Source organism: Enhydra lutris, unplaced genomic scaffold (genome assembly GCF_002288905.1).
Source record: "Enhydra lutris kenyoni isolate GAN:26980312 unplaced genomic scaffold, ASM228890v2 scaffoldscaffold7, whole genome shotgun sequence".
In the NCBI taxonomy this organism is placed as follows: Eukaryota; Metazoa; Chordata; class Mammalia; order Carnivora; family Mustelidae; genus Enhydra; species Enhydra lutris.
This window is the reverse complement of record NW_019154091.1, coordinates 29,945,438-29,972,414: the sequence shown is the minus strand read 5'-3', so window position 1 is coordinate 29,972,414 and position 26,977 is coordinate 29,945,438. Positions and strand designations below refer to the sequence as shown.

General features: G+C 41.0%; 1 protein-coding gene across 3 annotated transcripts in view; it reads right to left on the bottom strand.

Annotated features, from left to right (window-relative positions):
• LOC111142112 (protein tyrosine phosphatase, receptor type R) overlaps positions 1–26,977 on the bottom strand; it is a 240,409-nt gene that overhangs the window by 71,427 nt on the left and 142,005 nt on the right. For all 3 annotated transcript variants that reach the window (XM_022495078.1, XM_022495079.1, XM_022495080.1), the window contains one exon: positions 19,208–19,470. In XM_022495078.1, coding sequence (XP_022350786.1) covers positions 19,208–19,470 — 263 coding nt within the window. The remainder of the gene's footprint in view (positions 1–19,207; positions 19,471–26,977) is intronic.

The following is a 26,977-nucleotide window of genomic DNA, read 5'->3' as shown; positions in this document are numbered from 1 at the left end:
TTAGGATTCAAAACACTGCAAACCTTTTCTAGCATTCAATCTTTATTTCACAGGCCTGGCCTCCAGAGGATCAATCCCCCCCCCCCCCCCCCCCAACCTGCTAATACAGCTAGGAAAGAGATCTTTGGGAGGGTAGTTGGATGATACTGGAATTACCAGGGTCAGCAAGAATAGCAAACTCTCATGAATATGCTCGCCAATTCTTTGGTGACTCTATGCCCTGAGCTGACCTTAATTTAAATGTATTCAAATTTTGGTGTGGGAAATGTGAAGAAAGAACAGACTAGCAGAGTTTGTTCTCAAAATAAAGGAGACATGGATGAATAAATGGCCAAACTCTTCTGCCTTTTGGGAAATTCATCCTGGTTATGGACTCACCATGGACACTTCCTCTCCCACCCACCTTTTTCCTGATTTCTTACCACCAAACCAGGGCACTTTTAGGTCTTGTGCCTAGGACTTGCAAATGCCTCGGGTGAATAAGAATGCTTTTCCTGTGTAAGAACACAAGACATTTCAGGAACAGGAAAAGCCTATCCGGTCCAACATACCTGCCCTTTTTAGGTTTATCTTAATCTCACCTTCCTGTATTGTTACCTTCCTTCGTCTTCCTATACAGAAAAAAAAAAAAAAAAAAAACCAACACCCCTCAACCCCTCTCCCCCAAAACCCCACAAAAAACCCTCCACCACATTTCTTGTACATTTCTCATGATCTCTACTATTGCTAGACCTGATAAAATCAGACATACATTTTAGCCCCACTGTCTTTAAAACTAACGACTTCTGAAAATAGTTCTCAAGGCTGGTAGCCAATTTGTCATTTTTCTTTTTATAGAGTCATAAACAGTGAGTTTGAAAGAAGAGGCCCCAAAGAAGCTTGGCTTTGGGGAATGGCGAGATCATCTGGCTTGATTTTACACTTAGATTTCAATTCTGAATTATCTTACTTGTCGTGTTTTGGGTACCAACATTTGCTCTCCGAGTGCTCTGTGAGAAGGGTATGTTTATAAGGAGTCAGACTTACTAGCAAGAAAGTACACAGGTGGCTACAGATTAATCACAAACAGCAGAGACCTGTTAAAAAGCTTAACATTCTCTTTCCTCGTCCTCCCCACACATTTCGTATCTGACATTTACAATAGGGTGCTGAGGTAAGCCACTCACTATCGTGAAAACGGGGAACTATTTTTGCACCAGATGTTTCATTACTTGAGAAAACGCACATTTTCAGTTAAAAAGCACAAAAATGGGCCTTCCACGCAAAGCCTTCCAAGGGACCCCGGGCAGCGTTTATACCGAGTGTCTACAAGCTTCATGTCCCGGATTTTTACTTTTTAACTGTGCCAGTCAACAAATCACTGAGAAGACACCAAAACTGTCTGCCAGATGTCAACCACTGATTAATTTGTCTTAAGTTCAGCCAAAAGGGAAGAAAATATGGGTGGAGCATGAATAGCAAAGCACAATCAACATCTGACCAACCAGAGTTTCCTGTCGCCATGGGAACGCAATTGATTGGCACTGGTTTCCTGTGTACAAGTTAAAAACCAGTAGCAACTGCAGTAACAAGAATAAACTGCAGATAAGAGACTTGGAAATTAAATCAAGTTCTATCATCAAAACGTCAGCTTGGAACCTTGAGCAGAAACGTCCTGAGATAACTTTTGAGGTCAGTTTTTACCCCTGTAAAATTATTTTATATTTGCAGCATATTTACTTCTAATTTTGCCACTTTTGGCATACGGTCTGCAATCATTAAAAAGGACACGGGAATTCAAACTTATGGTAGGACTTACATATTTTGCCCAAGACTCAGCATTTCCCATCACTCAAGAGGTTAACACGTTACTAATGCATTGAGTGCATTTTCATCTCACTCTTTACATTATCTTGGATTACAGCTTTCTGAGGGCAGAGGGAATCTCTTGCATAAGGACAGCCCCAAGGATACACACAGATTAAATATTACAAATATAAATTGTAACCTAAACTTTCTACTTTTTTTTTCAAAGATTTTTAATTTATTTATTTGAGAAATACAGAGAGATAGAGATTGAGAGAGAGCGAGAGAGAGAGCATGAGCCAGGGGAGGAGCAGAGGGAGAAGCAGGCTCCTCACAGAGCAGGGAGCCTGATGCGGGGCTCGATCCCAGGACCCTGAGACCATGACCTGAACCCAAGGCAGACACTTAATGGACTGAGCCACCCAGGCGCCCTGAACAGTAATTCTATTACAGTGGGTGCATGTTTGGTGCAGCACAACCCTATTTGCTTCCAGTGTGGATTCTGAAAGGTTACTTCTTTTTGCTTAATTCAGCCGCTCACAAATACTCACGAAGCATCAGCTATGTGGAAGCCCATATAAACTGAAGATAATGACAAATTAAACAGCAATTTGCCCTTTGGTAATTTGCCTTTTATTTTTTAGGAGTTCACAGAGCCTCTAAAAAAAGTTGAACAAGCCTCCATAGGATTGTGGCAAGTTGCTGAGGAATAATGAAACAGAGGAGAAAAATGTTTGCAAAATCTACTTTTTTTTTTTTTTTTTTACCACCAGCCTAGTGGTTATGAGTGGATTATGGGGCCAAGACTGCCCAGGTTCACATTCAGGTTCTGCCCCTTAAGACTGCGATCTTGGGCAGAGGACACAGCCTGAGTGCACATCGGTTTTGTCATCTGTAAGATGGGGACGCAACTAATATGCTTACTTCATTAGCTCATTGTGAGAATTAACTGAGATAATAGATGTAAAACACCCGGGCCAGTGTTTGGCACCTGGTAAGGGCCATGTAACTCTGAACCGGCATTATTCACAGCTTTACTGTGACGGCCGCTCTCAAGACACCTTCAGTACTGCTCCTGCAAAGACCACGGCTTCCTCTGCAGTTATGGCTTGTGTGATTATGGATTTCCGTTATCGTTATTGCTGCCCCAGCCCCAGCGGTTCCCACGGCTCCCACTCCTGTTAGAGCCACGGTCTTGTTCCCGCAGTTCTTGCCATCAGAGCTGCCAATGCCATCACAAATTACTGGAAGTACGGTGTATGGTGAGTGTGTGTGTGTATAAGGCCTCACAAAATATTAGTGAGGGTTATCTCTGGGGGTCAGATGGCCTGTGACATAATGCCTATGTTTTTATCTTGGGCTAAATATGCTTTCGAAAGGAGAGCCTGGGTGGCTTAGTCAGTTGAGCTTCTGCCTTCAGTTCAGGTCGTGATCTGGAGTTCAGATCGAGTCCGCTGTCAGGCTCCCTGCTCAGTGGGGAGTCTCCTCCTTCCGCCCTTCACACTGCTTGTGCTCTCTCTCTCTCTCTCACAAATAAGTAAATAGAATCTTTTTAAAAATGATAAAAAATATATGCTTTTGAAGTTTCCATGATAAAGAATGTGTTATTTGAGGGCACCTAGGTGGCTCAGTACGTTAAGAGTCTGCCTTGGGCTCAGGACCTGATCTCAGGGTCCTGGGATCAAGCCCCATGTCAGGGGTCCCTGCTCAGAGGGGAGTCTGCTTCTCCCTCTCCCTCTGTCCCTCCACCCTGCTCGTGTTCTCTCTCTCCTGACCTTGCTCTCAAATAAGTAAATAAAATATTTTTTTAAAAAAGAAAGAACATATTATTTGTATAGTTCACTGTATAGTTCATTATTTGCATAGTTCTTTGACAAAAATTTAGGAGTGCCTGGGTGGCTCAGTCAGTCAAGCGTCTGACTCTTGATTTCAGCTCAGGTCATGATCTCATGAGTCATGAGTTTGAGCCCTGTGTTGGGCTCCACGCTGGGTGTGCAGCCTACTTGAGAATCTCCCTCTCTCTCTCTCTTAAAAAAAAAAAATTGACAACAATTGATAAGGGCTGGAGAAACATTGAGGTCTCATATTTACCTAGATTTGATATTGCCTCCTGGCCAATACTCCCTTACTGAGAAAGGAAGGGTATAGGAGGCCCCCTTCTCTGCGCTCAGAAGGCATCTTATAGATCACCTGATTTTTTTTTTTTTAAGATTTGATTTATTTATTTGACAGAGAGAGACACAGTGAGAGAAGGAACATAAGCAGGAGTCATGGGAGAGGGAGAAGCAGGCTTCCTGCTGAGCAGAGAGCCTGATGTGGGGCTTGATCTGAGCCCAAGGCAGACGCTTATCAACTGAGCCAACCAGGCACCCCTATAGATCACCCTATGAAGACAGAGGACCACATGCTGCCTTTTATGTGTTCTCTATGCACTAAGATCACATAAGGCATTTAGTCCCTGACTTATTTCACTGTTATTTTTATCTCGTGTCAAACCTTTCCTCATTTGTCTCTATGTTTAAGAAGGAATATTTTTGATAAGAGAAGAGATCTTTTGTGTATTTTAGCCAAGCTATTCCCAGGAGAATGCCCTTGGGCTGGCCCATAGCTCAGTTTTGAACAATTATCCTGACATTATCCTGAGAACAATCCCCACAAGTTCTACCGAGAATAAATAAAGCACAATGGAGTAAAATTATCCTCCAAACTAGGAAAAGCAGTTATATTTTAGTCAGGAAATCTAAGGCTTTTCAACATACTATGTGCTTATGCTCTGTCACTAAAGAATTAAGGGGGAAAAAAATTTCAGATTCCCCCAGTTATTGATCTAGGGATTGAATATTGAAAAAAATGCACCCAGAGCCAACTTGGGTGAGTTTGTATGCACTGATAACTGTCCTTGCAGGACAAATGGTTTCAACAGGATTGAGAAAATAGAAGGAAAGAGTGGAAAAGCATTCAGAGTAGGTGATTGTTTTTAGAATAGTGATGAAGTAACCCTTAATCTATTTACTGTTCCTCTAACTGTCCTGACACTTTTTTTTTTAAAAGATTTTATTCATTTATTTGACAGCGATCACAAGTAGGCAGAGAGGCAGGTAGAGAGAGAGGAGGAAGCAGGCTCTCCGTCAAGCAGAGAGCCCAATGCGGGGCTCTATCCCAGCAGCCTGGGATCATGACCTGAGCCGAAGGCAGAGGCTTTAACACACTGAGCTACCCAGGTGCCCCCTGACACTTTATTTTAAAAAAATTTTTTTATTAGGTTCAGTTACTCAGCATATAGTACATCATAAGTTTTTGTTATAGTGTTCAATGATTCATTAGTTGCGTATAATACCCAGTGTTCATCCCAATGCGTGCCCTCCTTAATACCTATCACCCTGTTACCCTCTCCTCCCACCATCCCTTTTCTGTAACCCTCAGTTTGTTTCCTGGAGTCCAGGGTCTTTCATGGTTTGTCTCCCTCTCTGATTTCTTCCCATTCCATTCATCCTGACACTTTAAATGTTAAAGGATTAAATATTTGATTTTATGAGACAGAGGGGCCAAATGATGACTTTATTTCTAGACTATTTGTCAAAGTTTGGGGATGAGTGGGTTCACGCTCAGATCTCCAGCACAGCTCCTGTTAAAGGCAAACTCAACAAGTTTGTCTCTCTTTGCCAGGAGAAAGCCTTTCTAATGCCCGTATAGGCCTACATGGGATGCTCATAATCAAATAATATTGCTTCTTATGTAGACTCATATCACAGAAGGGTCATGACGAGGTGATGTTTGCAACCTAACTTCATGGGAGATTGTCCAGGAGCCCCAAGCTAAAACCCAGTAAAGAATGATTCTTTCTCCTCCCCCCTTTCCTTCTCCTCCTCCTCATCTTCCTTTTCCATATGCTTAATCTTTTTGCTTATACTTCAGTCAACTTAATTCAAGAAAATTTCATCAAAAAATCCAATTCAATGCAATAAGTATCTATCAGACACCTACTATAAGCAAGACATTTTAAGGGAAAAACCAGGTTTCGAAATTTGTGTAGAAATGTAAGGGCCGGGCACCTGGGTGGCTCAGTTGGTTAAGTGACTGCCTTCTGCTCAGGTAATGATCCTGGAGTCCTGGGATCGAGTCCCACATAAGACTCCCTGCTTGGCAGGGAGTCTGCTTCTCCTGCTGAACTCTCTCCTCTCATGCGCGCTCTCTCTCTCAAATTAAAAAAAAAAAAAAAAGAAAGAAAGAAATGTAAGGGCCTACAAATTTACGTACAGTGGTTGATAGCTGGGGGTCTAGAGGCAGACCCCTATATCCCTTCCATGGCTCCCATGGTCAGTTAGGTGTCCCTGAGTCAGTGACATACCCTCTTGATTAACTTCTAAGCATAAATAGTAGGTAACACATCGAAGTTACTCTGTAAAGAATTACACAAGAAAAACTGATAAAAGAATTTCTAAAAGAAGTTATCAGACACTTTTTTTCTGTGATTAGGTGTTCCAAATGGCCAATGAAAAACTGTATCTGAGAGTAAGCAATGGCTTTTCTAGGAAATTACTTTTGGATTTATATTTGTGATAAAAAGCCCCAGGAAACCCTAAAGATGTCTCAGATCCACTGAGGGGAATTAGAGGTGGTGTAGCTACTTCACTGAGTCAGGGCAGTGGAACTGTACTGGAACAGTCTCATGGAGAATGCTTCCAAACAGCGCAACGGATGTATTCTACACAAAACTGCCGAAGCCTGAGGAAGACACGTGTGCCCAAACAGAAGGAGACCCCAATTCCCCCTCAGGCCTCTGAGTCTATCTAGGGAGGTTTCTCGTGAGCAAGCTTATCCGAGGAAACAACTGTGGTCTCAAAATTCTTTTCAGGGAGGCCTGGGTGGCTCAGTCGGTTAGGCATCTGCCTTCCACTGAGGTCATGATCCCATGAACCTACAATTGAGCAGAGAGCAGGGGCCCTCTGCTCAACGTGGAGTCTGCTTCTCCCTCTCCCTTTGCCCCCTACTCATAGGTGCACTCTCCCTCTCTTAAGTAAATAAAATTTAAAAAACAAAACACAAAAAACAAAAAAACTCTTTTCAAAATTGGGGGTTCCTGATTAAGAAAGAAAAAAAAAAAAAAAAACCTGCAAGACCAATAGCAGAACGAGGGCATGGAGACTTGTGCTCACGGAAGAGTATGAGAAGGGTAGGCCCCACCAGCCCAACTCCCACTCCCACCTCCCCTCCAACAAGGCCTCGTGCGGACACAGGTGAAAACCACTGATCTAGATCTAAATGTGAAATAATCTAGAGCTGGCGACCAATCGATTACAACGCTTTGCCTGAATAACCCAGTGCTGACCGATGGTTCCCAGAGGATCTACAGTTGTTTGTCAACAAGTTGGTTAACGTTGTCTCAGTTCCTTCATTAGTAACACGCAAAGGGGTTGTCTTCCAGAGCCCGCATCTTGTGATCCTAATAATTTTAGTAATAAATCCATCCCCAGAAACCCTGTGCTCAGGAAGCAGGGAAGAGCGGTAGGAGTGAAAAGGGAACGGGATTTTCGACAGTCATTGGAAGAGTTTTCAGCTTTGCAATTGACAAGTGGTTTCGTCCAGCAGGGGGCGTGCCCGCTGCTTTGGCCTCCAGGGCAGACTTCCAGGAGCATCCCTGGGACGTGGGCCAGGACCACTCACATTGTGGTTTTCAAATGCAAGTAATTTAAATATAGAAATATAAAAGATAGTAATTTAAGTATATTTGAACATCGACAGACAGTTAAATATAAAACTATGTTAGATTATATGCATGAATTTAAATACATGCATATATTTAAAATCATATGTACATAGATATGTATCTATCATGTGTATAGATCTAGACATACATATTTATATATGTATCTATCGCCTCAACTCTTCCCCAGAGCTAGTGAGGCTAAATTTTTGTTTGACTCGAGAATATTTCCTATCTAGAAATTCTATCTAGATGGGGGAGGGAGGAAGTTCTATCCAGAAATGTTTCTATCTAGAAGAAGGTTTAGAAATGTTACAAAATTTCCCTAGGGGAGTCAGATCTGAAGTTAGGTCTAGGGGCCACTGCTCAAAGTTTCCTCTCAACTCTAAAATGTTGCATGACTGACTTTTCAGGAAGCCCCTCGTTCTAATATATGACCACCACCTGCTTCCTGATTCTAACCATGCCCATCACGACCACTGCCGCCAACACTGAGTGGGAATGAAGGAAGGAATTAAGTATTTATTAAGGTCTAATGTGCTCCAGGCACCTTGATAGGCAATAAGAATACCAATGGTGTTAAGATATCCTTATCACAAGGAGTCTACAATTTAATTTACTGAATTACACAGTTTAGCCTTCTAAAGAATAATAACGATTTAGGGGGGAAAAAAGTGTGGGGTCATGTTTAAGCCATGTTTGTTTTATTGTTTTTATTATTTTACTTATTATTAGTATTTTTAGGATCTTGACATTCTAATGCCACTTGATTTTGTGCCTCTCCTCCCACCCCTAAGGGGATGAAAGCACTGAATGACATGTACCAATTAAACATACTCTAGGGAGACTCTTATTGACACCATATTAAAGATTTCATGAGACACTCTTCCCACTGTAGATTTTACTGGTGTCTCTGTAGAGGATGAAAAGCCAAACTCGAGAATTTCTGTCACACACAGAGGCCTAGGTTTTCACTTTTAAAACATACTGTTGTTTCAGGGCACCCCCTACAGGTCATATCTAGTAGGACACATTTAAATTAGAAATTAGAAATCTTTGGGCTCACCACTTCTTAAATATGTCCCTCATTGCTCTCTCAAGGATTTCACATTTAATAGAGATTAATTATTCCAATAATATCTCTGTGTACATGCTTCCAAAATATCTATGAGCCAAGCTCTTAGACTCAATCTGCCCAAATAACAAAACATGTGAGATCTCTCTCCCCAGACCTGGTATATGTGTTGTGCTTGATCGCTTACACTCTGATTCTCAGCAATTGAACTGGAAGTACACTCACTCTACTCTGAACTTCTCTAATACCGAGGCCCTTCTCTTGCACAGTTTTTAGCTAGAACAGGACCCGTTTCTATTAATTTTTTTCCTATTCATTGCCGCCTCCAATACATTAACACTTCATGACTGATGAGGACAGAGTGGGCAATAAAATGCTTTTAAAGTTGACATAATACACTATAGAGCTGGTTTAAAGTGAAAAAATACTCTTGTCCACAAAACAGTGATGAAATATCAAGCCATTATTGCTGCAGTCAAGACTATAAAGATTACCTGTATGAAGAAGTTGGATGGAAGAATTTCCCAGCTGTAAAAGTTTCATGAGTATTTTTTTTAAAAGACTGAAATTTTAAAATCCAGTTAGCAAAGTAAAGACAAGAATAAGGACAGTTACCCCCTATAAATCTCTAAAGGATATTTGAAGATGAAGTTCTTGCTTCACCTGGAAAAATCTGCAATCTTGTTATTTGAGATCTCTGTTTAGATTACTTTATAGCTACGAGATCATTCGACTGCATGATTTTTTCATGCCCGAGAGTCTTGATGCATACCGTGCTGTAATGACAGGTTCAGGATCGAATCTCTTTAATTTTACAAGACTTATATATTAAGCCAAGCAGACTTTCAAACTCATTGGTCACACAACGGGGTTGGAGAAATGAAGCACCCAGGAATGAAATGGCAAGTGAGAAGTTTTCCACGTCCTGGGACTTTCTAGAACTAAATGGACATTTCAGAGCTGAAACAGATGAGTAAAGCTAACTCTGATGAGTAAGGCTAACTTTGTATAATTCAGCCAGTATTTAAGAACCCTTATTATATGTGTGAAACTAGGAAGCAAGGAAACAGATAAATGAGTTCTTAGGAGATTTGACTTGTATGGGGTGTGTGTGTGTGTGTGTGTGTGTAAGAGAGAAGGAGAGAGAAGGCATTTGTGGAGTCTGAGAAGTGTTGGAGAGGTGGTGTGAAGGTAGTTTATTCCCAGGGGTCTTGTTTTTTTCTATGGATGAGATGGGGAAAAGGAATTTAAGGAGAGCAGTGCAAATTTGGAAAGATTGCATGGGGCAATGAGAATGAGTTGAGAAAAGCAACAGATTTCTGAGCAGTGTCAAGCAACCCTTGGATACTTGGCTAAGTCTCCACCTTTGAAGTATATTCTTTCAAGCTATGGTAGGTCTTTGCCAGGCTTTTATTTATTTATTTTTTATTATTTTTGAAAGATTATTTATTTATTTATTTATTTGACACAGAGAGAGAGATCACAAGTAGTCAGAGAGAGAGGGGAAGCAGGCTCCCTGCTGAGCAGAGAGCCCAATGCGGGGCTCAATCCCAGGACCATGACCTGAGCTGAAGGCAGAGGCTTAACCCACGAAGCCACCCAGGCGCCCCTTTGCCGTACTTTTAATCTATTCACTGTCACAGGCCCTTTAGCACATCATCGTTCCTACGATCATTATTGATTAAAGTGGATTTAAAATTCCACTTTGTTTTTCAGAATCCTTAGGTAGACTAAGGATTCTATCAGGAGAAGAAGATTCTTCTGTGAATAGGGGTTTAGTCACAAAATGCTACTGTAGAAATAAAAAGGCAATGGCAAATAAAACACAACAAGAATAAAACTAATCATCCAGGAAACTATATTCAGAGCAGGGCAAGAAGGGTTGTTATAAGCTCTCCTCAGTGGCGCGGGGTGATAGAGAGGATGTGCAGGGAGAGGAGCTCAGACTCCTCCCTCATGGTGGTTAACGAGGCAACCACCAGCACCAGACACTCATATCTGTAGGGTGAGGGGGAGATGATGGGGATCATCTGTTTCGCTTTGTTTTTGAAGTAATTCTTTCCATAAAATTAACCTAATTTTAAGGACTTATTCCTTTATTTCTTATTGAAATGTAACAAATATTCATAGCAACAGGTAGTATGTGTCAGGCATGGTGCTAGAGACAAGAGAGAAAAGGAGGGGAAGGAGGAGTGGGGCAGGCAAGATGGCAGGCCTGGGAAAAGGGAGAGATATTGAGCCTCACATTAAATCTCTGAGTTAGAATAAAAATTAGCTCCTGAGTAAAAGGATTTATATATTATAATACACCTTAGGCAATATTAATTTCATTTGACCCATTGTCTTTAAAATTACTTGTGGATTGAATGAGAAATGAAAATGATTGGATGTTAAGCATTGTTAGAATGCACATGGCTTTCAAATGAAAGTGTTCATGGCAATTTGTTATTTCTCAAGTTACAGCTCTTTCATCACTACACTGAGACCGTTTTCGAAAGTACCTGCCAAACAAGGTTATGCTTCACTTGCCAGAGAGGACATTACAAGTCATTTTGGAATCTATCTACCTATTTGTAACAGAAACAAGAACCACCCTCTTGACACTGGCTAATAATGGCCTCAACGCGCAATTCTCCACTAGAGGGCACTATTTGCACACACTACAATAGCCTTCATCCAGGCCCGCTTCAGAATATACGGGAGAACAGAGCCCTCTCACTGTGTTTAAATTACATCCAGATAATCACGAGGCATTATGGAATGGAAATGACATTTTAACGTTTGTGATATACGTCCAGGTAAAAACAAAAACAAAAACAAACAAAACCCCCCCAAATCCATCAGTTGAAAAATAATTTTGCTGCAGTCACCTTCTGGGGGTGACCTGTGATTATTCACCGTTATGCTCTAGAGGTCATGTATCAATAGCTGGGAAAATATGATGGTAACAGAGCGGAGCATCGCTGCAGAGGAAAACAATGCTCCAGCGTCCAGAAAATGCACAGAGCAGAACCGTGAGCTGTAGCTTTATGACACATTTCAAAGAACTCCAAAGGCGATTTGTCTGCCAGCAAGGTTAAAAAAAAAAAAAATCCCCTGACACAATAACGAAAATTCAGAGCTGGTCCTTCTCAAAATAGGAGGCAAAACGTACGCTGGGAATCATCTGTACCTGCCCTGATTAAAATGCTTCTACAAAAAAGGCCATTTTGCCTAATTCTGTCAACCTGTACATCCAGACCTGGAACATAGTCCTCTAGCAAGAACTTGTAATCTCATTTGAAAAAGCCCCGCATTTAGGACTCTCCACAGGAAAATTCTCATTTGGTTGTGGGTGGAGGAATTATCAAGCCTCAAAACATTATAGGAACAACCTTTTCTTTAGGGGCAGGTCAAGGGAGAATTCTATAGAAATGCTAACATTATGCAGCTAAGGGAAATAAGCCTAATTTGCTCTAAAAACAGGTCAGAGCTTACAGAATGGCTCTAAGAGTTCCCAGAAAAGAACTGGGCTTTGCCCCCCATCGTGGGAGTGGAAATGAAATCACCTACCAAAGCAGGAAGCCAGGGTCCAGGATCAGATCTGGAAGTTAATGGGTGCTGTGTTTAAAGGTGGGTGGGGATAACAATGCTGAGAAGACTTTCCTGCTTCAATCTCAGGACGCAGGAGCCTGGGTCATGGGTATCTAGTGGAAGACACAGAGAGGAGGACCCAGTGGGACTTAAACTGTTGTTACTCCACCAGGGGCCACCCGGGGCTCAGACACTTCAGTCTGCTTGGAGAGAAGCTAGGTCTTTGCTTGCCAACAAGTGGTGGCTAATTTTTACCTTTTATAGGCAGAACTCTATTTTAAAGATTTATTTATTTGAGAGAGAGCACGCATGTGCGTGTGCGTGCGTGTGCGCGCGCACACACACACACGTGTGCAGGGGCTGGGGGAGGGAGAGAGGAAGAAGGAGGGAGAGTCTTAAGGTGACTCCATGCTGGGTGCTGACTGGACCTGAGGCTTGATCTCACCATCCTGAGATGAGGACCCTGAACTGAAACCAAGCGTCCAATGCTTGACTGACTGTACCACCCAGGTGCCCCCCAACTCTACTACTTTCAATTCCTTCAAAATAGATCTCGGCTTCTGTTCTTCTCACCCTGGGGGGTTTCCTCTGTCATTTCTCTCATTCACCACGATCACCTTTTGTCTCATGACTTGCCATTAATTTGGGGGCAGATTAAAAACTCCTCCTTCCATTTTCTTAATCCTGGTGTTTGGTTTGTTTGTTTTAATAAGGAAAACTTTTTTTTCTTAAAGATTTTATTTATTTATTTGAGAGAGAGAGAGAGAGAATGAGAGAGTATGAGAGGGGAGAGGTCAGAGGGAGAAGCAGACTCCCCACTAAGGAAGGAGCCCGATGGGGGACTCTGATCCCGGGACTCCAGGATCATGACCTGAGCCAAAGGCAGCTGCTTAACCAACTGAGCCACCCAGGCGCCCTAATAAGGAACACTTGAAAGTTTTTTTTTCCTAACCCTTCAGAACCCTGACACACCTCCATAAAAATGCAACCATTGTCTACCCTACAAATAAAGACAAAAGAGTTTGATGTTCCCTGTAAGCAAAGGGCTTGTGCCTATTTCCAAGGCCTCTCCAACTCTGGATATTCCCATAAAATACTTTAAAAAGGTGTGGTAATCAAAAATAAGGGAAGCTGAAAATTCTATCAACTGTGTCCGCTAAGAAGAGGTAGAACACAATGGTTACATGAAGATTTATGTCGGATATCGACCCGGCGTCTGGAAACAACCGGATGGAGGAAAGGCCTAGACAGGCAGTGAGCTAGACTGGCAGTGAGACAGATCTCCAGTTGACAAGTTTTAAATCCACCTCACAACATAGAATTTTACTTGTTTAGAATCTGAAAAACATTCTGAAAGCCAAGCATGAAATTTGCTAAGGTAATCAGTGTGACACTCCATAATAGACCTACTTAGTAAATACATTGATTTGTAATCTATTTTTTCCTTATTTTCTGCAGAATATGGGAATATTCTACACCACACGCACTCCAGTATAGTACTTATATAGTACTACAGCCTCTGGAGCCAAATTGCTTGGGCTCAATTTCTATTTGTCACTCTCACAAGCCCAGTCACTTATTATTATGTTATGTGGGCAGTAACTTAAACTCTCTGAGCGTCCATTCCTCACCCTAAAGAGGGGATAATAAGTCCCATGTGAGGATTAAATGAGATCATGCATGTAAAGGGCCCATAAGCATTACTGAGTTGTTGTTTTGATTGAAGTTGCTTGGAACTAAATTTGGATTGACTTCTAAATGGTTGCTTGTTATGGGTTACATTACGATTCTCATATTGTCAGGCTGAAAACATGAGTCGTGGGTCATAGCGTTTGGTGGTGTTGGGTCATAGGTTCCATCAGAACGACTGGTATCTATCCGAGGAGGCTGTTTGGTCTGAGTATCCTGGGAAACATCAAGGAAACCTGGAACGTAAACCCAGCTTTGCTGTAACTAGTGTCGTCACCTTTGGCCAGTGTAGTAATGTGGGTTGGTGCCCCACCCAGATCACCTTGGCCAGGCTGCGTCCCACCCACTCCCCTCCCCCACTGCTGCGAGTAAGGGCTGTGAACGGCACACACAGGTGCCACTTCTTTGGAGAATCACTTTGGCCGATGGGAGTAGCCCAGGCCAGATGTGCCTACAAAGTTATGCTTCTGCCATCCCTGGGGTGGCCTGAAGCCAATGGTTGACTGACATGGGGTACAGGTGCCCACCCTGTTTGCTTCAAGGGGCAACAACTGTTCATGAGCTGACACTCATGTTATAGGGTTCCGGGTATGAACAGGCTGAGATCAGCTGAAACCACCTCGTTGCTTGGCTTCTTTTCCCCTGCTCTGCCTCCCCTACTTTCCTTTAGGCTTGTCCTGAGAGCACCCTCACAATATATCACATGGACAAGATTCCTTGTCTCAGGCTATGCTGTTCTCCCCTGAGACCAAAAAGGGAAGATTCTGGGTCTCCATTTCCCTAGACAGAAAGTGAAGGAGTTGACTCCATTTTCCACTGATGGGTCTTGCATGAATACAGATTTTAATTTCCAGAGTATTTTTGTGTACTTTATATCCCGATATTCAGCTGTATCTATTCTATACGATTTCCTTTTCTTATATGTCCCAAAGAGAGATTAGTTGAGAAGCTATTAGGTATCTTCTAAGTCAAAATTTCTGCGCACTGAAGTGTTTCTCCATTACGGAGAGCAGGGGACAGAAACTGGAACATTCCATCTTGTCTGGAGGAAATTATAGTAAACAAAACTTTTAGTTTAGGTGTAGAAGACTTAATATTTTCTTGGTCAGGCCCATGTTTTCATTGCCTCCACTACAACAGAATCTTTTTAGCTTTGATAGAAATCTCTCAGATTCAGCCTTTAAAAAAAAACCTTTAAAAATCATACATCTGGGTGTTACATTATCATTTGCACAATATTTATGGACCCAAATAAACCATATTAAGGTACAATTTCAGGGAAGTTAGAGAATGTTTATTCACTGGCTACTGAAAACCCTTGTGGGCCTATGGAGACCTCCGTTGTGAGACAATCTCCATTGATGCCATATATTTCCTAGCCCATTAACTGAGCACGAGTGAGAGTGCCCTGTCACAGGGAGACACCCTTTCTAGACAGTTCCTTCACTGTCCTTGCTCACTTTTATTCCTAAAGAAAAAATCAAATGAGGAAATAATGTGAATCTCCCTGTCCACCTGTGAATTTCTTTTCCATAAAACTGGCTGTTGTACAGTAGCCTAGAGGGGAGATTTGCAGGAATTCACATTTATAAGTTCTCTGTTTTCCCAATGAAAGAAAATGTATCATTCTAGGGTCTGAATGTGATCTTTGGTTTACTGGACATTTGGAACCCGGCTACAGTTTCCTTGAGAGCGACAAGCAGGAAATCTGAGGAGGACAGGGATGGGCCAAGAGATGAGGAATAGGAGCTAGCCATGGCCTCCTGCTGTGCCAGCCGCGTGACACACGTTGTCTAGCTTAACCGTCACAAGAGCTGTGCAAGGCACCTGCTGCTGTCCTTGTCACAGATGAACAAACAAGGTCCAAGTTTTACATGCAGTGGGTGTGGGGCAGGCCTCTGGAAGTATCTCTTCAATTCACAGACTCACCATGGGAAAGGAACTCATCTGTTAGATGAGGGTAGATTTGATCAGATACTGATAGTTGTCAAATTACATTAGATGGTCAAATTTATAAATACAGATTTATAAATAGGATGAGAAAAAGCGTAAGTCAGTTGACAGTTTAAAAAATTTGTGAAAAAATAAAATAAAATAAATATTTGTGATATCAAATGGCAGGCTCAACTTTGTCATTTCAGTAAAAAAAAAAAAAAAAAGTTTCCACTTTCCCAGGTTCAAAAATGTAACCGACCTACTATAGGATTGTGGAATGGGATCACAGAACAAAACAAAAAGAACACTAGATTTCCTTTTCCTTCTCACAGACAATATGCCATTTTTTATTGATTCTTAATTTTATGGTGTCCTTTGAAAAAAGGCAGAACAGATATAGATATTACCAAACCTATTTCCTACATTGTGAAAACTACACAACAAAGGACTTGATTAACATGTTCAATCACTTGGTGAATGTCCGAAGTAATATTAACACAGAGACTCAGCTCTGTGGTTTATCGTAAGCTATTTGTTCTTACTGAAGGCTCTTCAGAAATACAGGCGCTCTCCAGAACCAAATGCACATTAATTAATTAAATCCATAATTTTCTAGTGTTTACAATGTACCAGGGTCACAAGAACCATGGGAGACAAGAGAGGGTCTTTAAAGCTGGTGAAGGGATAGGATAAACTACTTGAAAACCAGTTTTAGTCCCTTTCTGAGTTATTCTTTAATGAAACTCACTGCTAGGGGAGGGGTACATGTGAGAATTCACAGGTGTGAAGAATCCCTGTGGGTACGGATAAATGTCACGGTCGACGGTAGGAGGTAAGTTTTGTTTGGGATTTGGAGACTAGAGATAGTTGAAGGAGAGAGAATAGGGACCAAGTGAACAAAGACGCAGATGTAACCATGAACCCAGCACCCTGGAGAACAGACTGGATGGAATGGAAGGTTTGTTTTGGGGGGTAGTGGCAAACGTATTTAGAAAGAAGGATCAGGGACCAATAGTACAGGCTCTCTGAGGCCCAGCAAGGTGCTCTGTGCTTAAGCCTATAGACACAGGGATTTTTACACAGCAGAGTCATCGAATGCAAACAGTGTTATAGCAAGATAAATTTGAAAAGTGTATAGTCTGATGGAAGGAGAGGAGAGGATTAGATCAGGCAGAGAAGAGGAAATAAAATCATCTATGTGAAATATGGAACGCATGCTAATCCTGGTACCATTCTTATAATCTCTGCATTAGCAAAGAGGGCACATTTGAAAAAAAGAGAAGGAAAACTGATGGGGTAAGTTATCAGGGTTGAGAGGGAATGACCTGGAGCCTTTGTGGACAGAGCAGTTTCTCTTCCTCTGAGATGGGAAGGAAGTGGGAGGCGAGGGGTGGGAATCCAGGAAAGTTTATGGACCAGATGGCAAGGAGGCTATCTGACCCTGATTACACACTTGGCTTTGCTGGAGTCCCCCGTGTGGACCATAAAGATGAGTAAGATGCCATCTCCATACTCTCCCTTCTCAAACATTCACTTCACTGAAATGAATAAGGAGATACTTGAACTTAGGCTTTTGAAATTCAAACATGCCCAGAAGCAGCCTACGAAAGGCAAGATTCTGGCAATAGGCACCCCTTAGAGGATTTAACCACTGGCCTTCCTTAGAATTGGCGGTGTTGATGGTAATAAAATTTAGTCTGACTTCTAGGTAGTTTTATTATCATCTTTAAATCATCTACAGAAAATGACCATCTTATCGCTTTCATCTGAGCAGATCTCTTCGAACACCCTGCCCTCGGTACACCACCAATGCCCAGACACCTGCTTTGAGGTTTTCTTTGAAACAAACATCAGTGTGTAAAACTAATTTGGGTGACAAAAGCAAAAGAGCCTGAAGGAAGCAAAGGAGTCAAGTTTAACACCTTCATATCACAGATGAGGAAAATGAGGCTCAGATAGAATGACTCACATGAAGCCACTCAATTCAGCAACGGCAAAGCTGTGTCTGGATCCCAGTTCTCCAGACCCCATGCTTAGCCTCAGGGAGAAAGCTCCATCTCATCTACAGCCCAAACAGCAACGTAGCCATACCCAGCTAAGAAAATGGTACCACATGGATCCATTCAGAAACCAACTAGTATTTGGGAGGAGGAGGAAGAAAATTTGATTGCTCTCCATTTTTCTTCTTTTACGGAGTCAGAATGTTCTCCCTTTACAGGACTTTGGAGATCACTGCAACAGTATCTTTCTTTTTTACTTTATTCACTGTTTTTTGACAATGCTTACTAAAAATCTCAATGCGCACCATGGTCTTCTGAACTTATATTTTCTGAAGGAATGTGGCGTGCACGTGTGTGTATGTGTGCGTGCATATGTGTTATAGGAAATATAATAAAAATTTAAAGATGTGACCTGAAAACCTAAGGCAGCAAAAGAACAGTGAAACAAAATGAAGATACAGGAAAATAAGAGGAGAATAAACCTGGGAGTGTACCTCAAGAGCCTCTCACTTCCCCCACTACCCTGGCATGCAATGCTGGATATAATATCAATCATATTTTAAATATAAACAGGAAGCTTCTTATTTTAAGAAACGTCATGGGGAAGATTTACTTAATATTTTGGGGAAGTAAAGAATTAGCACCTCTTTTATGTGTCTTGCATATCCTGGTTTTCAAATGTTGGTTTTGCTTTATTTATTTAATTTTAAAAATTTTAAAAAGATTTATTTACTTATTTTAGAGAGTGAGAGCATGAGTTGGGGGAGTGGCAGGAGAGAGAGAATCCTCAAGCAGACTTGCTGCTGAGGGCAGACCCCAACACAGGGCTCAATTCCAGGATCCTAAGATCATGACCTGAGCTGAATTCAAGAGTCAAATGCTCAACTGACTGAGCCACCCAGACACCCCAGGTTGGCTTTGCTTTAAATGAGAATGTCAGTATAAGTATATCACAAAGACAATAAAAACAAAGTCATGGATCTCGAGGTATTTACTATTCATTTCCTTAAAGGAAATAGGAGGCAAACTTTAAAAAAAATTGATTTGTGACATTGATGGCTCCTACCTTACCCCAAACAATATGGACTTTGTCAGGAAATACCCTAAGTTTATTCCTAGTCTTTCTACCTACCAGAGTTTTGAGGACAATTAAAGAAGATAGTATTATATCAGCAGCCCTCAAAATGTACTCAATAAATGATTACAGAAGTTGTCCTGGAGTTAAGATGAATGTGGCTTGGGACTACACGAGCTAGACAGAATCTGATTGAACTAGAAGATTATTGTAACACAGCTAGATTCTCTGGGGGGACAAGAAAGACAACTTCCTCCTGCTGTCCATTTTACCCAATATGTCAATCATCTTTGCCTCTATCATTTTTAATTGGTGAATATCCTTTAAAAAAAAAAAAAGCAACCTGTAGAGGGATACAGAAAAGCTCTTACCTCTCCTGAAGTCCTATGGGCTTCATTTTGAAAGGAGAAGGGCAGACAGAGGTGGTAGCTTTGATCTCAGGAGAGTATCGGCTTTGCGGGTCCACAACCACATTCAGCACCTTGGGGCCTTGCTCAGGCTGGACCATGCTGTTGACTGTCTTTGCCTCAGACTGAGCTGGTTGTAACGCAATGGGAGATAGGTGGATCTCCTGTTTTTTCTCTTTATCTTGTCGCAAGGAGAGCTGAAATCTTTCTTTTAATCTGTAAAGAATCTACAGAAGGAGATATAAAGGCTTACTTTTTCACGCTGAACAACAACATACAATCTTCTCACCCTAACCCAGAAGACCAACTCAAATGGAGGTTTAACGATCATACACCCAACCAAAGCGTTTTAGAATGATTTCTCAGTTGTGTTGGTGTTTCTAGTTATTAACTAAATGTGTCCATGAATCTATTCCTCAAATTAAATTCAAAAGAAAATTTGGCTAATTTTATGAAAGTGTCAGATATCAGTTTGATCACATGCAAGTTTTTATGCAAAATGACTGAAAGGGAAGGCTAATCAAAGGGATAGCCATGAAATACAGGCTTATGACATTTATAGAAAGAGAGATCTACATCCAGTACAACAGGTGAGAAGAAATTCTTGTAAAATATTAATGCAAAAACAGTCATGCTCTAAACTGTAATTTCTTACATTTTCTAGTCATGTATTAACTTGAATATCTGGTAACTTCTTAAAAAAATTAAATTCAGAGCACCTACCAAAGAATAATTTGGATAACCACAATTTTATTTTTTACCTTTTTCCCCTTTTAATTTTTTAAAAGATTGTTATTTATTTATTAAGAGAGAGTGGGGCGGGAGGGGGGCAGAGAAATAGACTCCCTGCTGAACAGGGAGCCGGGAGCAGGGCCTGATCCCAGGATCCCAAGCTCATGACCTGAACTGAAGGCAGACACTTAACTGACGTGAGCCACCCAGGAGTCCCTCCCCTTTTTAATTTTTAATGCATGTAGGAAAAAGCAAACATATCACTTCCTCCATTCTCAGAACCTTTTCTAGAATGGCTAATTCAATTGAGAAATGGCCGGATTGTTATTTTTAAACTTTTAAAGGTATCAGACCGACTTTGCTGGGACGCTCCGTGGACCAAATTGTCAGAGAAAAGCCACTGTAAGCGATAAACCATTAAACAAGAGAGAAGGGAGTCACTCAGAACTATTGTTCAGTGCCCACCTAATGTCACGTATCATGAGAGGTCCAGAGTATTCTGCTCTGAACAAAACAAACTGCACCTTGTACTTATGGAATTAGGGATATGGAATGAAAAAAGGTCTCAGTTAAGGGATGCCTGGATGGCTCTGGCGATTGAGCGGTTGAGCGTCTGCCTTTGGCTCAGATCACGATCTCAGGGTGCTGGGATCGAGTCCTACATCAGGCTCCTTGCTCTGCCTCCCGCTTCCCCTGCTTGTGCTCTCTCTGACAAATAAATAAATAAAAATCTTTAGGAAAAAAAAAAGTTCTCAGTTAAAAAGTATGTCCTTTGAAAGAAGAATAAATGTGAGGAGAAAACAGAGCAGTTTTTGTGACTGAGGAAAAAAAATGCGTATTGCAAAAAATGCCATGAATTCCAGACCTCGATAAACTGAAGTTCACGTGAATGAAACCGACAGAAAGAACGTTTCAAATGCATAAGGTCTCAGGAAATATGCTACCTGTGTACATTTCCTGAAAAAAAAAAAATGTACTCCAAGTCACAAGAAAGATGACTCAAAGTTAAGAACTGAATAACTACAAATTATGATTGAAAAGGGAGCATTGGAATTATGTAAAAAGAGGGTGAAACGAAATTTAATTATGTCTCAGGTTATAGTGGCAAGAGGGAAGCTTGAGCAGAGAGAGAAGAAATAGGAGCGATTGTACTAAGTGACCTATAAATTAGGGATACGGAGGGAATCGGAGTTTGAATGGTCACTAAAGGTTCTTCTGACCTAATTATACATTTAAAAAATTGTAGTCTAGCTGAATAATATGGCTTCCCCAAAGCCCACAGTCACACCCACAGTCAGCAGGGACAGACCCAAGCCCTAAGGCAGTTCTGACTGGCAGACCCATGCACTTTCCACCGCCTTATACCTGGATCTTACGTTACCTCTGGTGTTTTCTTTGCCATGCCATGATTCTTAAATACGGACTCTGAAATCACATCTGCTGCAGATATGGTTCTCATCACTGGGGTTCGACACCACCAAATCTATCTTTTGTGGACTGAAAGGTCTCTTAAAGGAAAAGGACTATGCACATAAGAATATAACTAGAAATGCATCTTATGAGTTGAACTGCCAGGAATTGAAAAGGAATCCTTATTGTCTTTTATCAGTTCACTTCCTTATAACCTGGAAACTTTTACACTGGTGGTGTTCATTGACAAAGGTAGGGTAAAGTGAATTCTTAAATTGTTACAAGCGATGGGTGCTCAACTTTCCTGTGAGAAATATTACTGCGTAAGGAAAAAAAAGGACATCTAATATTAAGTGACAAGTCTTCTTACTCTAATTAGACTTTTACAACTATAGGATAGAAAATATTGAAAATAAATATCCTTACCCTGTGCATCATGCCCTAAGGATTGGGAGGTTTTTAATTTACTGCTTCTCTTCAGTTTCTATAACTCTCAAAAGGCGACTGGTCACCAGTCTGCACAAACAAAACCCACCCTAGAACAGTACCCATCAGATAACACACATCTACTAAATTAAAAACGTAATTACGAAAAGATGAAACAACAGAATTTAAGGTGGGAGAGCTTCTTATTATTTTTTGATTTATTACTATTTTTGAAAACATTTGTTTGTCTAAGTAATCTCTACACCCAACATGGGGCTTGAACTCACGACCCCAAGATCAAACATCACATGCTCTTCCGACTGAGCCAGCCAGGCGCCCCTAGCTTTTTATTTCTTAATTTCAAGCCACTCATTTTCCTGAATGAGAAGAGAAACAAATACACCTGTACCTTTACAAAAATATCTTTAATAAAAGATACTGCATATGTTATATATTCTAAGTTCTTCACATCTAAATATAATAGGTACATTGGAACATGCGCCTGCTTGTTTACATTTGGGGCCTGCAGAACCATATTTCAGAAACAAAAATGAAAAAGCCAAGGAAATACCAGCCTTCCTGAGAGCTCTTGACAGGTCACTTCTACAGTTTTATTGGTGTGGAACACGCTCTAGTCCAGAGTCCTTTACTGCACAGGCTTCTGTTCTTGATGAAGGACCTTTGTCACATAGTTTACAGTCAACTGTTCACTTCATCTCTGGTGATAGGTCAACTTTCTAATCTACGTATGTGTACAAACTATGTGTACAAACTGATAATCTTTAATTAGGGAAAAGCAGAACTGTATAATGCCTACAAGACACTTCAAAAATCCTTGAGAGGGAGACTGGGCCGTCTGGTGAAATGTGTAAAGAATTGAAGACACTGTGACAGGCAATGGGACGGTCATCATGGAGTTAAGTTTTGGGGAGTCATTCTCAACCAGCTGGGATTTAGCCCTTCGGAGGCATTCGGCAACATCCGGAGCTGTGTTTGGTAGTCATACTGGGCTGTGTGGTGAGGCGCTATTGGCATCTAGTGGGCAGAGGCTAGAGATGACACCAGATACCCTCCAGTGCCCAGGACAGACCCTCTCCCCTCAGCAGAATCACCCAGCCCCAGACGTCAACAGTGCCGCTGCTGAGAAACTGGGATAAGGGCTCTTAAAAATCATCTGGTATAATCTCATTTCACATTTAGACTCAGAACACTTGAATGACTTCTGAAAGGTTAGAAAGAAAGTCTAGAATCCAAGTTTCTTGACTTAATGCCTGTGATCATTCAGCTCTACCGTTTCTTCTAAATCCCCACATCCTTCTTCCCAACTCCTTTCTCAAAGCCTCTGGAAAAGTGTGTCAGAGGTTCTTCTCTGTGCAGATCATGGTCTGGAATATAGCACAGACCTATTTCTCTTTGTGAATGCACTGTGTGGCAAAGTTCAACCTAGAAGCTTATGATAGCAAGGGCAAATCAGTAGTTTTGGTTTTACTTTAAGAGCTTGTTTGAATCTCAGGATGCAATAAAGTCATTTGGTCATTAGGGAAAGAAAACCGAAATACTGAACAAGAGAGGAGCTGTAAAAGTCAAACTATACCAAGAGATAAAAAATAGTAGCAGGGAGAAGAGAGCCAGAGGAACACAGAAATGAGAGGAAAGCTACAAAAAAAATTCAATAAAGCTCTTGTGCTGCTTATAATTTTCACTTAAAAATCTCAAAAAAAAAAAACAACAAAACAAACAAACAAGGAAACAAAACAAAACGACAAACAAAAAACCCCCCCAAATCTCATAAGTGTACAACTTAAACTTCTACAATGTTATATGGCAGGTATATTTCAATAAAAAAAAAAAAATCTCTTAAGTAGGTAACACAAAAGATGTTTGGGTTAAAATATGTTCCAATTTTAAAATAAAGCCATCAACTAATGGCCCATAGTATTTTCTTTACAGTATTTTACAGTCAGTTCTGGAAGAGTTCATTCGTTCATTTCTTTCAGTTGAGTAGACGTGAGTCAGTCGCTACCACATTCCGGAAGCAACATTGCAGGTGCAAAGACAGCACACAACCCTAACTTCTGGGAATTCACAGGCTTCCAGAAGAGAGATGTGGAAAAATTACACCCAGTAAGAGAAAACATGGGCATTTTCATCGTCATTCCTTTTGTGGCCAGAAGCAGATGTTCACAAGACAGAGTGTGAGGACTTCAAGAAACCAGTTTGACTCCTTTATACATGAGATCATGATAAGGAGCCCAGACTTTTAACCCAGATAGTTCTGGGTTTGAATTTCAACCCTTCTTCTCCCACTCCACCCAACCCCCATCTCTTGAACCCCCACCCCACTGTATGTTCTTGGTCAAGTCACTTATCCTCTCAGAATCTTGGTCTCCTCATCAGTAAAATTAGGAAACTAAAATACATTAAGTATTAATGCATAGATCCTATAGTTAATCATTCTGCTCTGTATACATAAAATACTTTGCTAAGAGGGTAGATCATATGTTAAGTGTTCTTATCATAATACAAAATAATAGGAAGAAAGAAATGAAGAGAGCAGGACACTTTTGGAGGTGATGGGTGTATCAATGGCATAGATCATAGTGACGATTCCTGGGTGTACACTGATCTCCAAACTCACCAGGTTGCATCCATTAAACCTGTACAGCTTTTTGTACAGCAACCATACCTCAAAAAGTGGTTTAGAAAATACATTCAAGATTTAGCACCAGGCAATAAATGTAGTACCAGCTTTGTACCGGTAAGTGTGCAATAAAGGGAAGACACTAAATCTTACGATTGTTACTATTTTTATTATTATTAAGGGGATTATATTCTAAGCTAAGTGGTTTTATTAGTATAAAAAATTAGTTCAAGACATACACCTACTCTGGAAGATAGTTTCGTAAACAAATCATTCCAGTAGGACTCTATTTCCATTTCCTCCAATCCCTAGGGATTTTATAGAACAAATTAGAAGAGTGTGGCTGTTTATGTTCACCTCTGACATATTCTCACTGGCTGGTACTCGGGCCATAGCAGGTGTTCTGACATAGGATTTCCTGCCTCTGCTACCAAGACCATGACTAGAAAGACTCTATGCATGTCATATGGGATGGATGGCTCCATGGTCCCAACATGCCAGAACTTTGTTGATCCAAATAACTGTGTTACTGTATTTTCAAAAATTGCTTTCTGGAAGCAATCTGGGCTGTAGATATCTCTACCTACATCTCATAAATGCCTTTGTACTTCTTAATAAACCTCTAAGCACATTGGAAGGTTTAATTTCAATGATAAATGATGTCCTTTCCTTTATTGATTGAAGTTTAATAACGATTTCTTCTCAGTAATAAATTTCCTCCACCTAAAACAGACTGAATGGATTGGAAACTGCCCACACATTTTTTTCTTGGAAAATCGTATTTGTCTATTTGTCGCTCCACCCACTCTAGATCCACATTTGAGAGGTGCTAAAAAAGTCACACATTTGAAAATGTCATGCACGTCTAATTTTATGCCTGGCAACATACATTTTTTTTTTTTTTAAGGAAAGTAAACAATATGCCACATTTCAAAATTTTTGCCAAGCCTTATGTTATTGTTACATAGCACACGTAATCCACCATTACAACAATTTACCTATAAAATTTCATCTTAAAACATGAAAAACCATATGCTTTTCGTTTCTGTGGTATGTAGGAAGGCTGGATGCAAATAATGGCATTTGATCTATCATAAATATAATTACTGCCAGAGGGAAAATTCTGTGCTGTATCTTCTCCTTTGCCATGGAATCAACAAAATTATGGGAAACAGAATTGGAATATTATGTGTTTAAAAACTGATGGTGTAACTATTACCGAGAGAGCCAAGTTAAAAGACTTACTTTAAACCAAGGTCATTATCAAAAACACTTGAACATTTACACAGGTAAACATTCTTTGGAGAATCACATTTGAAAAGTCCCTAAATGTTAACTGTTGACTTGTCAGTGCTGTAGCTACAACAGATAAACTTAACTTCATCTTAATCCTGTCTAGGTAGCATTTTTCTATCACTATTAATTCCTTCCTATATGCTGCTGGTTTCTGTTACTTCTTAAAGTGACCTTTTCTCAATAAAATTTAAGATTGTGGGGCACTGGGTGGCTCCATCAGTTAAGTGTCTGACTCTTGATTTTGGCTCAGGTCGTGATCTTAGGGTCGTGGGATCAAGCACCAGGTCGGGCCCCATACTCAGGGCCAAGTCTGCTTGTCCCTCTCCCTCTACTCCTCCCCCTCCTCAAATAAATAAAATAAAATCTTTAAAAAGAATTTAAGGTTGTGTTTGAAAGATATCATTCTATTTCTTTCATTTATTCAGAGCAAATGGAACCCAAATCAAAAGTGTTCCTTCTCTCACGACCCCCACCTCCAACTTGTTCCTCTCCCAAAAAAGGGGAGCTCCACCACCCAGGTACTCAGCCAAATAAATGAGGACTCAACCTTAATTTCTTTCTTTCCTTCTCCCTGAGAATCAGTACACAGCAAGTCCTGCGGTTTCCATTTGCAAATAAGTCCCAACCGTTCACTTCTCTCCATCTCCACCGCCATCCCTACTCTGGACCATTATCATCTTTGTCATTAGGCTAACACAGTGGCTTCCAGAAGAGTCCTCCTGCTTCCACACTTCACCTGGTGCTCTGTCTCCAACCACTCTTCACCAGCAGAATATCTGCTCTTGTAAACATACATGTCAAATCACACCAAAACTCTGCTTTACAACTTTCAGCCTGCACCCTTCTTGCCAAACCTGGAGAGACTAGCGTCCTCCCGCCCCAGATGCTCCACACCCTGGTGTCCTCTGCCTGCGAGGCCCCTCCCCACATTTTCATGTGTCTCAGGAGTCTCAGAGTGCTCTGTTCCACTCACTCACTATTCTGGTATCTCTTCATGGCACTGAATAATATTTGATTTTAAAAAGAAATGACTAGACTTTGTTTTTTAAGAGCAGTTTTAAGTCTACAGAAAACAGCAGAGAGTACAGAGTTCTCATGTAGCCGCATTCTGCTACTTCCCCAGACAATTTGCCCTATTAACGTTTTGCATGAGTGTGATTACACGTGTTACAACTGATGAGTCAGTATTGATACATTACAATTAACTGAAGTCCATAGTCTAGAGTAGG